Raw genomic sequence first — 15,757 nt, 5'->3', positions numbered from 1 at the left:
TCCAGCTACCAGCTCATCTGAGAGTATGCAGAGAAACCAGCTGTGGGCAGGAATCGGCCACTGGGCCCTTGGGTCATTCCTGCGTGCTACGACACAGGCAGCAGGCCGCTAAGAGGAATTTAGTGAACTACTCCAGCCTCCTGCTCCCCTCCCCTAAGCTCAGCCCCTGCCTCCCCTTCCACCGATGTACACACACGCACACAGAGGCCCCAGTACAGCCTTCGCGCAGAACTCAAGGTTCCATCTCCTGAAGCAGGAGCGTATCAGCAAGACTCCAGAAGACAATGCTTAGGGTGGTCTGGTTAACCAGTGCTTTTCCCCTCTTCCTCCTCACTCTGCCTCTAAATTCTCAAGCTGACAGCCCACAGCAGGAATTTTGCCACTAAGAAGGGCCATGATTATTCTGCTAGGAAATGAAAATGTCTGACCTCTCCTTCCATCCCCCTGGCCCCCACCAGTCTGGCATTAAATTGATGTAATATGATTATGTGAGGGATAAATGAAGAAACCTGTTCAAGTTCATTAGAGGCACACCAACACCTAATGTGGACAGATCACTCATTACAGCCAGGCCCAGAGAGATGCTGCAGCCACGCTCCCTTCTCGCCTTTAATTGCCTCATGACGAGGCAGTCCAGCACCTCTTTCTAAGCCATTAATAATTTCCAGGAGCAGCCGCCTTTCCTCCCAGAGATCTGTCAGCTGGTAAATGAGAGGAACACATGAACTTCCCCACCCCCACTAGTGACACACAGATTGATCAAATCCATGCTTTTTCTTCCCCATCTCCTGGCTCTTTCCACCCTTGCCTGGTCAGGGGGACCCGAAATGTGCAAACTTATTTCTCTCCCCTCTTCAGACCTTGCAGAGACTCAAGCAAGGGAGCCTCTCCTGCCTGCCAAATGCCTTCTCCATTCCAGAGGGCAGCTCGTCTTGATGTGATGGAATTGTTTGCATTCACCACCTTGCCTGCCCCCTCGGGGACGATGCCAGGGGTGTGCAATCCTGCTGAAATGAGCAGGCAGCTTTCAGCTCCACCTGCGCAAGGTAGGGGGAATCTCCCCTCAGATCCACAGGATTAAAAAACAATTGCAAATTCATCCCTTTCCTTCCTTTTCCTGTGCAGCCGTATCTGCTGCATGCATCAATACACTCCTTGCAATTTATTCCCTGGTATGGCTGCACCACAGCCAGGTGTAGGACCCAAACAACGCAACCAGAAACAGACAGCCAGCAGGCAGTGTCACCTTGTTAGAAGGACCACCATGCTGGGATCCTGGACACGTGAACTCAAAGTCCTGTCTCAAAACCCCCACCTCATCTCGGCTGAGGTCTTCCAGTGCAACGCGAGAGGCACTGACAGGGAGCTAACCAGCACTCCTAACTCCCAGGTTCTGAAAGGAGCGGATATGGATTTGTGCTGATGAACTTACTGACCGAATTCCAAAGAACTGTCCACCACCCTGTCCGTTCTTTCAGGAACCCCTAAAATAAACAGAAGTGCCGGTACTCACAGAGCAGGGGCTCAAGCCACAAAGAAACCCAGCGAGACTTCTATAAACACGACACCAGATGCAGAAACGTTTGTTATTGCTAGTCTTGTTAGGATTCAGAAAAGATTAATTCATTCATTCATTGTTGGATTCAGCAAGGCCTGCGAAGTGAGAATGGAGATTCAGATGGGTGCGAGGCTTTTTCTATCAGAGACCTGTGGCTTACAGCAAAGGCTGAAATCAGGGTTGGGACTCAGGAAAGAAGAGACTGAAGACCTGCAAAGCTTACGGAGCTAGGGAAAAGGCTGCTGCTGTCAAAGATAAATGACTTATCATGGTTTTGGCTGCTGTGAGGCTGCTAAAGCTAAGGTTAAGGTAACGAAGGATCAGAGAGCTTAGCTACTGCTGGGTCCTGCAGGACCTGAAGGACTAGGAAGAAGGCCTGGGCCAAGGGGAGCAGATGGCCTGCTATCAGCCTTTCATCTCTGGCCTAATACAAAACTGGGGTTAGGATTCAGAAGAAGACAGGCCTAAGAGATAGGTTTATGCCTGGATCCTACATGGTCCATTAAAGCAGGCTGATGGCTGTAGCTAGCACAAAAGGGTAATCAGTGAGTTCAGTGGGCAGTAGGCTTAAAGAAAAAAAAAAAAAGCAAGCTTTTTTTCAAATAATGTCTACCTTAAAGTTGTGGCATGTCTTACCCTGTTACCAGAGGATGCTGTGGAAGCCACGTTAACAGTGAGGATCAGGCACAATCAGGGAACCAGCAGATTCATCAGTGGATATTAAACAAAATGGTCTCTCCACAATCCTCAGTTCAGAACATCTCCAAGCTGCTGACCGCCCTGTAACCTCCCCTGCCCTGGACATACTTCTTCCTCTTCCCTAGCATCTCCATATACTGCAAGATCACTGGAGGTGTTTAGCTTGCACCTGCATCTTGATGCACCTGCCTGTTATCCCTCTCCTCAACACATGCAATTATAGTGCAGCTCTGGAGCTGAAGGGCAGAAAGATTCCAAGGCTGTAACACCGGGCTGTAGCTGACTGTCACCTCTGAATCACTCCAAGGATACCTCCAGGAGCACCTGCCCTGTGAGAATCCACTCCCACAATGTTATGCCCACACCGATTCTCCCCACAGGAACCTAACCCATCTGAATCTGCTCCCCAGCCCATGCCACAGTTTCTCCTACTTTCCGGGAAATCTAGGATGCTTCTTATTCAACTCCAGGGCAGTTCCCAGCGGCCCCTCCTTGCCTGCCAGAGGGATGCTGTTCTGGGAGGATTCTGGAAGAGGTACCTCTGCCAGATGCTGCTGCCGGTCCCTCTCCCCTGTGGGAAGAAAGCAGGGGCGGGTGGTTCCCATCTGGGAGCAGCACGCTGGGGCCAAGGGCTGTGCGAGATGCAAACACCAAACCGCCGGCAGTCATTTCCTCCAGCAGTGCCTGGGGCTGGATGCAGCGAATCTCCTCTCTCTGCTACCGCACAGCTGAAAATGGTGGAGGTGGGGTGGACAAAAAAAGGGGAATGCTCAGAACAGAACGGAAGGTAATGCACAACTGCACCAGTGCTGCTGGAGGACAAGAAGGTCTGCACACTTCCCTCCTCCCACGTGCAGTGACAGCTTTCTTCATCTACCCTTGGTCCCCCCCAGGAAGGAGTAATGGCAAACTGTGAGAATAGAGAGCACTCCAACCCCCTCAGTTTGGGAAAAGCGTGCCATTCACTCCCTGCCTGGGATTGGAAAGACCTCTTCAGAAGCTTGCTCTGCTCTGAAAAATACAAAGGTCTTTGAGGTAGAAGTTAGTTAATCAGCAAGATGTTTTGGCTAGCAATGGTTAGCCCAAGAACTATAGCCGCTCTCCAGGCCTACCCTCTTCCAGAGAGATTAGGGACAGCATAGACTGAAATCAACATTTCACTGATACAATACTTAATTTAAATCAAAAGAAAAGGTGAGGGGGCCTTTGAACAGCAGCTAAATAACAGAAAACTGATTATTTCCTGGCTTTTAGCAGGCAATTTTCCACTCTTGTGAATCTGGTCTGGGACCTGACAGGCCAAAACAACTACTAAACAGAAGAATTTCCTGTCAACACAGGAAAGATTCTGCCAAGCCAAATACCGTGGTTGGTGAGAGACTATGCCTCCATACCCACCGTCCCACCAGGAAGCCACAATGTTGCTGCACTAGCAGCAGGTTCTGAAATCCAGACTTTTATGTAGTAATCATCAGGGGGAAGAGAATTTTCCAGACCAGGGCAACCCTCCTCCCAGATTTAACGTGTGGGGTTGCCCAAAAGGATGAGTTACAGGGACAGACCACTGCAACTACCTAGCTAGAACTTTTCTGGCAGGGAATTCCTTCCTTTCCAAAAGCCCCTCTCTCCCTCCCCCTTCTTTGCAGAGACTTACATATCCCCAGGACTCTGGCACTGGCTCTTTCCAGTAAGAACGCTGAACAGAGTTTTGGGTACCACTGCTAAAGCCTTGCTAATGAAGCGAGCATAGACATCTCTGGGTATGGTTAACCTTTCCAGTGAGCCTTCTATTCTTCTCCCACATTAGCTTTGGCATTCCCAAACCGTGCCCCTGCTTCCATTCCCAGAGCAGGGAGGGCATAGCCCACCAGCCCCATCTCTTCCTGCCCATGTCTGGAAGTAGTGTTGTGTTAGAAGGGCCGATCTGCTCCGATGAGCTTCCCAGATCCCCACAACACATCAGTGTCACAGTTACTTTCATAGCACCACCCTGTCTTGGGGCAGGTCTCCCCTTGTCACTTTTCAAGGAGGTCAGCATCACTGGGCATTCTCAGCTGTATTTCTTGTTTTCCAGCTATATTTCTTGTTTTCCTCTCCCAGAAGGTCCATCCAGGCAGTCTTATCTTCCTACCTAGATTTCTGCCATCAGCTGCTCAACACGTCTCTCTTGGAAGTAGTCTGAGGCTGATTCCAGATGAACCAAAGTTCTTCCATTGTCCCAGACTCTCCTTTTGCCTTATTTGAAGAGAGGTGATTGCTATGCCTTCAAACCTCACAGGTAAAGAAGCAAATACAGAGGCCACAGCAGCTGCCGGGCCTCCCAGATTCCCTTGCATCTGGCCACCGTGTAGAACAATGGCCACAAAGACAGGGAACTGCAGCAAATTGAAGCACCGCCTTCTCTGACTTCCATCTGCAGCCAGCCCTGACAGTTACTGAATGCAGAGCACGGCTGGGAACATCTCACACCCCACACAGAGTCAGAACAAGAGCTTATTGTATGCATCTCCCAAGACACAGGCGCTTTTCCCAGCCTCCCTGTTCCCTGTCCCTTTCCCACTGTGGAGTCACACCATTGCCTGGAGGGGACTTCACCCTACGCTACAGTACAGACCCAGTGCTCCGCTGTCCCCACCCAGCACCTCGGGATCCATGGTGGGGCCGAGCACAGTTGCTCCTTGAGATGGAAGCTGCCTTCAGGGTCTGCTCCCTCCCTCCAGAAAACACCCTACTAAGAACAAAGGCTACGGAGAGGCAGCTGACCCAGGAATGTTGGAAGGCAAGGCCCATTACTGACACTGCAGTGCTGATGCACGCTCAGTGACGAGATACTGCAGACTAGATACCGCAGCTGTGGGACTCACGCAAACAGAGCAGGGAGAGCCCTTTGATACCACGTGGACCTTAGTCCTTATTTGCACTCTCTTCACAATATATGTCAGCCCTTTAAAGCTGCCAGAGAACCTTACGGACAGATGTCACAAGCACGTGCGCAGGCAGGGGGGTAAAAGCCATGCCTAACAAGTAGAGTGCAAACCTTTCTATCAGCAGATTTCTACAGTGAGCAGGCAAGCACCCGAAACAAGGTAGAAATTGCGTACATTAGGTGCCAGACAGACAGCTGCCATAGACCTTGTACTGTATCATCAGTAACGTTCATCACAGACGTGCCTCATTAGGATCCCAATGTACACCCAGAAATCCATCAGTCCAAGAAACCTCCCAAGCGTACATAAAATCAGTTCCTGGGAGGCAGAGGAAGACTCCCTGTCTCCCAGCAACCTACTTTCTGAACTGCAGTTATCACTGCCTTTTGAGAAGCCACTGCGATTCTTCCACAGCATTGACTCTTATGGCAGGCAGGACAACCCCAGATCTCAAGGATATATCTCAGCAAATCATTTGGACGTCACACTGATCTTTCAGTACCTTGGTGGATCATGTGCTTACTTTTGCTCTCCTCCCATTCTTTGCCGGGTCACCTACATCCACTGACTTCAGCCTCAAGCTATCAAACAAGAGTTTTCCAACCTTTTCTTTCTCCTGTGTCAGAGATGTCTGTGAGAGAGACAATGCTCACTGGTTCTACAGTAAGTCTCTAGATTTATCCTCATGTCTTACAACGTGCACAACAGACTAGGACTTTATCTGTAGATTAAATCTCCAAACAAGAAAACTGTATTCCTGCAAGTCGCCCTACTATATGAATGATGATGCATTTAGAAAACCTGTGATATCCCAAACATTCCGAATTACAAAAAGAACATCTAAGTTTTTCCTCAAACTCTGTGGTGAACTTCTCAGGCAGGTTCCACAATTTACTGTGGCCCTCTCGTGGTCACAGCCAGAGAGTGACATCACTCCATTTTCTCCAGAGGCTCTAGACCTTCTTGGCTCGTCAAGAATACTTGCAATGTCAGTGACTATAAAATAAATAAATCAATCAGAAGTGCACGCAAAGAGAGGATAACCATCCTTCCATCAAAGATCCTTGTTCTGGTAGCCAGCCCTTATGACAGCTATTGTTTCCAATGACGTATTACAGCAAAGACCCAGCATGGTGTCAGGTAGAACAACATTCTTATTCCTCTTTTATAGGTGCAGAAACAAAACATGAATTTCTGCACTTCCACTCGCAGTGCAAGAGGACAGCAAACACTTTTATGTTCTCTAAGGTGAGACTTCAGCCCAGAACCCGCACAGGTTATAAGCACAAGGAGGAGAACTCACTCTTTGGGAATTACAATATGAACCATGGCTGCTACTTTGAAACCTTTGAAAGCAGAGTCTGTGTTCAGCCAAACACCCCCTGGTTCCTGGGCTATCACCTTGAGGTCAGTGTCTGTGACAAAAGAAAGGTGCTAAGGGGAGGAGAGTATGGATCATGTACAGAAAAAGACTAATGCAGGACTAAGGCTTTAAAATGAGCTGGGTTGACAAAGTAGGAGAGGGAGAGAAAGATAAAAGCCTCCCAACCACCTTCTGTCTGTCACTTTAAAAAGCTTCCAAAAAGGCATCATCATCCTGTGCTCTCTCTCCCAGTGTATCTTTCGAACCTAACAGGGCTAGCATGCATCCCCCTTCGGGCAGGGCCGTATTGACCCACATCATACAGAATTCTGGACAAGGAGAAGGTATGCCCAGCCCCATACCTTTTATAGGAAATCCAACACCCTCCTCATCAGAGTCACTGTCCAGCTCGAAGAGGTCCTTGAATTCCTTTTTATCTTCCTCCTTTCTTTCATCTTGCTTCTTACGCTTAATTTCTGGGAAGTTCAAGTCTTCAAGCTGGAAAAAACCAAAACCAACAGTAAGAACAACCTTAATTTGTACTTTTAAACATATAATGCTGAGCTTAAACACAGGAACTTGGCTTTGCCCAGTATGTTTAAGCCACACTGCCAAGAACAGTTGGGTCTGCCTGCTGCCAACTCGGGGCGTAACAGGGAGATTTGTGAGTCAGTTACAAAGGTGAATGATACATGCAAAGCACCACTGCTCTATTGATCTTTACCTAATAAACTACTTTTGCTAATGGGCCATCTACTGCTGGTACCTTAGCATGGATAAAAGCGCAAGACATCCATGACAAGCTGGCTGTCCTAGATCTCTGGACCGAAAGCCACGCAGGCCCTGTGAGCTTGGGCAGCCAAGCACCATCAAGCCAGACTGTGCTGGTCATCTCTGAAGTAGCAGCTTTCCACCAACGCCAAAAGCTGTGACAGCTATAGCAAAGGCACCGTCTTTTTGGCTGCAGATTTCAGCACAGTTAAATGGCAAGGTGCTGAAGATGCTTAAGGTCTGTCTAGACCATGGCTTCCCCGGTTGCTAGCCCTTATGGAGATCAATGGGCCAAGAGCCTTGCTGCTGCAGACAGCCAATATCAATGCCATTAAGTACTTGCAATTGACACCACCTCACTGCTCTTTACACCTCTCCGGAGGGGGATTAGGGGGAGGATTTACTTGCAAGGGCTCAGGCCAGCAGGGCAAAGATAATCAGAATGCAAATTAAATCCCAAGTGCTCTCTGAACATCAGCTGCCCGCTGCCCGTGCCTGGCTGCACTCCTCCTGGGAAGCACTCATGCATTAGCACACATTAGCTTGCTTGGAAACATTCGCCCTGCGAGTAATAACTCATTTGCTCTCTCCCACCCATCAGACCACCCCTCAACACACTCCTCTCTGACCACATCCACTTCAACCCTCCCGTGAGCTTCCCCCAGCGGGAACAGCAGCAAAGCACACTCTATATAGAACAGCACCTCTCAGCAGAGAGAAAGAAAGAGTGGATGAGGATGGGGGGGAGAGACGACAAGAGACAGAGAGATGCGCATTTGCTCCTGCAGCCAATTCCAGCAATTTCTCCCAGCCTCTTTCACGGTTATGGTCCCCAGCTGGGCAATATTGATTCTGGGAGCTGAGCACTTACAAGCAATAACCTGCAGCACCAGGATGGAAAGTCAGAAGCTGGCCAGAGAAGGGGAGAGGGCAGCAAATCACCAACCACCATTTGCGAGGTCCTAATTTTAAAGCATGTTCCCACCTGCTCTTGTCCACTATGAGATGCCTCTCCTTCCACCGGCCCTGCAGAGACCTGCTGGGTTGTCTCTATGCTGGGAAGACACGTGAAGAAAGCAGCATACGACTGGCTTTCCAAACAGCAGTCGTTGCATGCCAGAGAAGAGACTTAGGAAGCAAAATGCAGCAAGAGCAGCAATCCGGAGCCACTGCCAAACGGCTGCCCTCAGCTGACCTAATGACATACTGTAACCATCCTCTTTCCTAGAGTGGTTATGCTCCAGCAAGCTCCGTCGTGGGGCAGGGGAGCTGCTAGGGTGAAAACATTTTCCTTAGCCTCTATCAGTTCTGATGGACAAGACAGCCTCATGCTTCACTCCTCTTACTTGTTCTGGCATACAACTTTATGGAGGGTGGGAGGGCAGAGGGAAATGCTCCAGAAATACTGATTCAATGAGAGGCTCCAGAAATGAACCACAAAGGTCTCAGAAGCTGAAATAGATCAGCAGCTATGCTTCTAACCCAGCATTAGGGTGTGATCACAGACACAGTCCCCATATCTGATCCCTTTCAGTTTACACATTCCTTGCCTCAGCCAGGTCATGCTGCCATCCCAGCCTTGGGGAGAAGCACCTATGGCTGAGCCAACTCTGGAAATCTCCCAGTCACAGGCAGCACCTTTGGGCCCTTTCTGTGCCAAGAGCCATGCTACCTGCAGAGCCCCTGTTTGGTAGCATTGGTAGCTATCACTCTTCAGCAACAGCAGCAGTTAAATAGGAGTCCAGCACTGCCTAACCACGAAATAGTTGAGGTTGAAAGTGTCACAAACAGAAGCAGAAACCCAGTTTTGACAGCAAACAACTGCTGCATCAACTGCCCAACTCCCTGTTGGCTAGTCCTGTTCTCCATGACCCTGGTCACTGTTACTCCTCAGCAGCAGTAAATGAAATGCAAAAATCATCCAAGGGCTTATTCTCCCTCCTCACACATCCTGAGCATGGGATGTTTCCATGGAACGCATCATTTAGTAGGTTTAAAGTGGAAATGGAGCTGTGTATGAGTAAAATGTCTCATGTACATGATGTGGAACAGTCTTCCCCAATTTTCCAAACTTCTCTAATTCAAGGGAGCAAAAGAGAGAGACTTATCTCAACATTGTGAAAAATTTCTCCAGTGTCCTGTGGACGGCATGTACAGCAGGGAACAGAGGCTGTTAGCTGGGCCTTCTTTGTTTTCATACTGCCTAGGAAAAGTTCCCATTTCCAAAGGCAGCCTACAGTTTTGGGTGACATCAGTACTGGTTGAACTCAACCTGAGCATATTAAAGAGGACCTGGTGTTGAATCATGCTGAGTTGTGCTACCTCCAACTTTCTGAGACTCCACAGGAGTGCCTTCAAGATGGGCACCTCAAAATAAAGGCACCAGAAAACCCTACTAGCTGCAGAGTAATCACAAAGCGAAGGAATGAGACTTGTACTGAGCCACAGCTCACAGATACAGCCTGTGTTCATCACACAGTAGCAGTAAATTAGGTAATTTGGGGGCCGGTCTTTTAATCCCCAGCTAGAGGGTTACAATCTACTGAGTCTCATGAAGCCGATTAGTCTACATCCCATTAAAAACCATTGGGAAAAGCAAATGGAATGGGCAGACGGGGTCAGCGTTGTTATATAAGGCAAGCTGCAGCTCATAGCAGCTGAGAGCCAGGCTGATTTTTTCTGTTATTATTTTTTCCCCCCAATTGCTGCTAATGGGACATGGATTTTCCCAGCCCTAATGGGCCTCATGGTGTTCACTCTCCTGCTGGGGCTCACAATGCTGCATCATTAAGCTAGCAGTCCCCACCGAGACAGACAACAGCCCCATTCACCAAGCAAAGATGCCAGGCGGCCACAGGCCTTTCAGAAAGCTAAGTCCAAAGTCTTGTCTCTCTCTACAGTTTATCTGTTCAGCCCACTTTCTCCAAGAGAAAACAAGTCCCTGTCACTGCCCTTCAGACTTCCCCTCGTTTCAGAAGTCATCCTCTTGAGCCTTGCTATACAAAAGCAATCCCCCCTCAAGGGGAGGCCACCCCAAGGAGCTCCAGCTCCCCTCCTCCCTTTAACATGAGGCCGGGGCTTGTCTCCACCGAGGGCTGACCTCCTCTCCCTTTGTGATAGCTGCTTCAGTACCAGGAAAGTGTCAGCTCACACCAGCAGGGCCAGTTTTGGGCAAGAGGTTAGCCCCGCTCACAGCCATCACTTCTTGCTGTTTCTTAGTTCCACCCCTCAATTTCCTTTCTGCGAAGGCCACGTTCTCCTGCTGGGTTTGCACCGAAAACAAGTGTGCTTTTTGTTCCCTCTGCATGGCTGCCCCAGGGAATTTCAGCCTCCTGTCCTTATCTCTCAGGCTGGTATATAATACTGAGCATTTCTAGGATCTCTCAGGTCGTCTACCATGCTCTGCGACTTGTCTCAGAGCCAATCATCCTCATGTCCCATTGATTATTTTAATTGTTCCCCACCATACGCTGGAGACACCAATTATATCTATTTCCTGCTCCCTGGCCAAGAGCCTAGCTCAGCCACTTTCATTGCATTAGCATCGAGACAGCTTTCCTTTAGACTCCTAACGTAAGCAAGCTCCCACCCCCACCTTCTGCATCCTGAATTGCGGTGCCATGAGGAGTGGCCAAGGAGCCTTCCCTTGGGCAGGAGATGTGGGAAATGGCCGCCTGAGCACTTCTGTCCAGACAGCAAGTCCCACCTCACAACCAACCACCCCCACGTGGGTGAAATAAGAAAATGCAAAACAGAACTCATCTCTGATATTCCCCTTGCTAAGAAGAGAGGCATCTTCCCCTCCTTACTTTCTTGCAAAGTTAGGTTTTAGCATGGCAATCCGGTCACATTCCGCAGAGCTGGAAAAAGAACGAAAGGCCTACAGGAGCTCAACCCGCTCTGCTTTTCTATCAAGAAAGCAACGTAATTTGCAAGAAATTATGTAAATTGCCCAAAGTAACGTGAGAAGGCCCATGAATGTGGGGATGAACACACAGAACAGGCACCGTGTGTACAGTCTAAACTTCAAAACTACATCACATGCTTGCTCCAAAAGTAACATCTACAGTAAGGCTATTGCTCCAGTTGCTCAGACACAATCGAATCTGTTACCCAACCTACCCCTGCCAGTACACACAATTGCTCAATCACTATTGTCTTCAGCTTCCTAGCCTTGAATTACAAAGGCAGCTGTACCAATGGGTCTTGAATGGCATGAGCCTAAACAGGGACAGAGGGAAATTTACCCTAGTGCTCCTTCACCCTGTCTCATCTATCCTCTATTAACTTGGGCAAATGAACAGGCTACAGGCAGAGGGGACAGATGTTGCTCCCAGAGATCCCAGCAAGACAAATCCATAGGGAGCTGAAGACACCAGCTAGGCTGCTGTCCAGCCATACTCATGCTCTGTCCAAGAATGCCCAGCCTACACCCTCACACAGCTCAAGCCAATTTCAGCTCACACCAGTGGAGCTGGTTTTGACCTGCTACCGTCCTGTTGGCAGGACATGGCTCTCTTGCCTTCCCATGGCACAGATGTTGTCCAGCAAGTTAGGCGTTTCATTCTTACTCTTTCTTTGCCGCTGATTTCCAGTTGTATCTCCTTCTCTCTTAACTTCTTCCACTGAGTATAATACTTGGTCAGAGGTGTCCCTTCCTCTTTGACCTGCTTCTCCCATTGTTCCTGTGGAGAGAGAGGGTGCAAATTTAAGAAGGGTTTTCAAAGCAGTTTTCCAATACAACTTTGGCAAACTCGGGGAGTCAAGAGCAGAGGTTAAGACCCTTTCCCAAACCACCTTCTCCCAGCTTCTGGGTAGGAAACTGGCAACCATGACTAAGAATGCAAGCAGGACTAAGTGTGAATTCAGGCACAGCCATTTAAGCAACCACTGAGTCAGAAGTGGTGTGACTGACAGCTCCCCTTAGGCAAAACAATGCCTGGGCACTACAGGGAAATCAAAGCAAGCCAAAAGATGAAATGGACAGGTTGGCCAATGTAACAGCTTACTTATGCAATACCAAAGCACAGGATGCCAATGGTGCTGAAGGACAGCATAAAGTTCTCATAAAGGAGCATCTATGTGGTGGTGCATAAGATGCTTTAGCTTATGGAAGATCACCAAGTTTTCCCAGCGTGGTGGCCCGAAATGTGGGTTCCCAGATTCCTATTTCTCCCTCCTAGGAGAGGCCTGATTCTCAGAATTGCTGCAAATTCACAATGGACTCTCCTAAAATCAGCTCAATGCCTTCTGGGATCCACTGTTACTATCTTGGCCTTAAACATTCACTTCTACTCTAGCTCTAGTGAGAAGACACTGACACAGAAGTCAAGTCAGATGATGCAGCCTACTGTAATGAAAAAGAAATTACTTCAACTGAAACCTGAAGGTAGGAATCAAAGGGATAGATCAGAGGATCTATCAGGACAAAATTTGTCCCCTGCTCCTTCAACAGAGGCATTTGATCATCTGCTCAGTTCTAGCTTTTTAATTCAGAAAAACCTCACACAAGCATTTACAAGAACAAGACCTAAGTACCAAAGATGTCTGACTGCCTGTTCCCCCTGTTCTACAGCCAAGTGTTTATTTTTGAAACAAACATTCCCCTGCAGGGTTTGGACTCATCCCAACCTTGAGAGAGCAGAGCATGAAGAAGTGCCGAGCCTGTTTCCGCTGTCCAAGCAGGGAGAATAAGGAGGCGCAAACACCGTAAATGGTGGGAAGCAAATTAGATGGTTAAAAATTCTTTTACACTTCAATCGTTTGGCATGTCAGTACTGAAAGAGAGGTGGTGTTATGTCATATTAAAATACATTCTCCTTAACCTGCCAACATCCCTTTAACTTAAAACCCACACAGAACTGTACCTGTTAACTGGATTACCACAGTGCCCAGAGGCTTTGCATTACCCCACAGTAAAAAGTCAATCTAATGTGAGCAGGAAGTCATGACATACAAGTAGGAAGTGAAACAGGCAAAGGAAGAAGGGAACAAGCAACTGAAACAAAGGTTAGCATAGATACACTCAAAGGTCAACACAGATCCAAAAAAGAGTATCCCGAATCCAGGGGCGAGAACAAATCCAGAGCTCTGTATGGGCAGCTGCGTGTTCACAATGCTCCTGTTTGAGGGTGGGAACGAAAGGCCAGACCATCTTCACAGCAGAAAACACAGCAGCAGCTCAAATATTCTTCAGCAGATCTCAAATCAACTGCTTCTGGGGAGCTGAGCCCCAAAAGTAGGGAGCCATGGTGTTGGCTGCAGCCTGTGAGCCAAGGCACAGGAAGAAGTTTGTTTAAAGAGCAGTGCTTGAACAAGAGAGAAAGAGCAGGTCTCCGCAATGGATAGCAGCACAGAGCTCCCAGCTTACACGAATAAGCAAGTACTCAGTATATACTGCGAAGTGAAATACATCAGTCTACGCCAGCTCTTGCCTTGGCCCATCACTGGGAGGGATGTGGAGATGATCTGTGGTCTCTGCAGCTGGCACCAGGAGCTGAACTTTGGCAATTAAATGGCGACCAGCTTGTGTCACCTGCACTCTAATGGCGCAGAATCTATTTATGCATCCTGTAACAGGCGCTATCAATACTGCATCAAGCCAAACAGGCCCTTTCTGGTAATCACGGGTCCCAGACTCACAACCCCCACGGGACTGTTTGTAACACGGCTCCAGGTCTGCATGGCCGGAGCCTGCGTCTGCTCTCCGGTCTCCTCCCCGGCAGGCTGACTGAAAGCACAGCTGATGTACCGCCGACTCCAGCAGCACTCGCGAGCGGAGACGCCAGCCGGCAGACAGCACAGCTTTACCGTCGATCCGACCCACCACTATGGCAAGAGGAGTAATTCCCGAGGAGTACAAAGTCACCCCATTTATAGATCAGGCTCATATCAGGCTGCCCGCTGTAATCGGGCAATTTGTTGATGCTGCTTGGTATAGACAACTTCTGAGAAAGACTCTTCTTACAGAGGGCAAAAGTCTATTTGTTCTGATACAGCTCTTTTGGTTTTAAACTGTGCTGGAATTCAGAGATAAAAAAGACCATTAAAATACTCCCATCTTTCCAGTCAGAACACCTCAACAGGAATTTTGAGAGAGTGGATGCCATCACACCCTTTAACCGTTTGCAATTCTCCTTCTATTACTGCTTTTGCATCGCTGTGCTGTCAGGCAACACCCAGCATGGATCAAGCCCACAGTGCTAGCACCTGCACAACTGTAACAAAGATCATCACGCACCCTCCAGAAAAACCTCCCATCTGAAATGTGAGATGGGGATGAATGCAGAAGATCTGGAAATCCCATGGAAATGAGGCAATGCTTTCCATCAGCTCATTCCCTCACTTCACATTTCATTAAGCGTGACAGCCTGCTGGGCTGCACTGTTCTTAAATGAAGGTTCCCCAGCTTGGTGCAAAGGTCTGCCTGGGAGCCACAGAACTATAACGCAGCCCAGCACACACTGCAGGTCCTTTTCTTTCCTTGCATTTTCCCCTGCCAATCCAGGGCCCATACTAGTGCAGACGAATCTAAAATCAGAGCTGCACACTATGCATTTGGATTCAACTTCAGCTGCAGGCTCCACTTTTTTGGCTCCTCTCACAAAGACCTTAATTATTATAGTAACCTATTAGCATTGTACTCTCAAAAAAAGCACTGACTCTCAAATATTAACCTGCTTCTTACAAAAAAAAAAAAAAAGTTCTCAATCTTAAAATAATGTGGAAGAAGTCAGGCTAAACACATCTGGTGTGCCTACCCCTCCATACCACAGTTCCTGGGATGCAAGGAGGGATCCCTCCACAGTCGCTCCATGTTAAGTTAAACATTGCACCATCATGCTCCCCCGCAGAACTAGGTTCAATCCCCAGGTTGTTTTTCTTTAAAATTATATAATATAGACCCTTAGGTAAAATCCACCTTTCTAAAGCACACCCACTACTCTGCAACTCCCCCCATGAAAGCTGCATTTCAGCATGTTGTCTGGAAGAATTAGCTCAGAATTTGGGCTCTGCTCCCTACAGTGGACCAGGCACAAATGCATGCATGTGAAAACCAGAGAGCATTTGCTTTCAATCGCTCTTGCTGGCAAGGGGGACATGCAAATACCTCCTCTTCCCTCACCCCCCTCCTTCCCTTCCCTTTTCTGGCAGTGTTTGCTCGTGAGAAGTGCCAATGCCCCACATATCTTGGAGACAGCCTGGCAAACTCAACCCAGACTTCGAGGGACACTCCAAACTGTTCTGGGAAGCCCAGTCTCTGTGGGAGCTTCAGCCCTTCTCGGGAATCTACACCATCTGCTTGCAAAGGCATAGGGGGAAAACACAGGGCCACTGGGGCACAAAAGATAAGCGTCTACGGGGTCTTCCACCCCACAGAAGTACTGAGTGGGCTGTTTCCTCTGCTCCCAGGAGCACTGATATCCCATTAACTGAAGG

The 15,757-nt window shown here is 48.6% G+C and overlaps 1 protein-coding gene across 8 annotated transcripts in view; it reads right to left on the bottom strand.

The window, feature by feature from the left end:
• NOC2L (NOC2 like nucleolar associated transcriptional repressor) overlaps positions 1-15,757 on the bottom strand; it is a 59,517-nt gene that overhangs the window by 10,829 nt on the left and 32,931 nt on the right. For all 8 annotated transcript variants that reach the window (XR_012650332.1, XR_012650333.1, XR_012650336.1 and 5 more), the window contains exons 16-17: positions 11,890-12,003; positions 6,910-7,045 (exon numbers count right to left, since the gene is read on the bottom strand). Coding sequence is in view for 1 of the 8 variants with exons in the window: in XM_075027298.1 (XP_074883399.1) it covers positions 6,910-7,045; positions 11,890-12,003 (250 nt within the window). In the remaining 7 variants the exon portion in view is untranslated. The remainder of the gene's footprint in view (positions 1-6,909; positions 7,046-11,889; positions 12,004-15,757) is intronic.

This window comes from Buteo buteo, chromosome 5, assembly GCF_964188355.1.
Source record: "Buteo buteo chromosome 5, bButBut1.hap1.1, whole genome shotgun sequence".
Lineage (NCBI taxonomy): Eukaryota > Metazoa > Chordata > Aves > Accipitriformes > Accipitridae > Buteo > Buteo buteo.
This window is presented reverse-complemented; position numbering and strand designations above follow the sequence as displayed.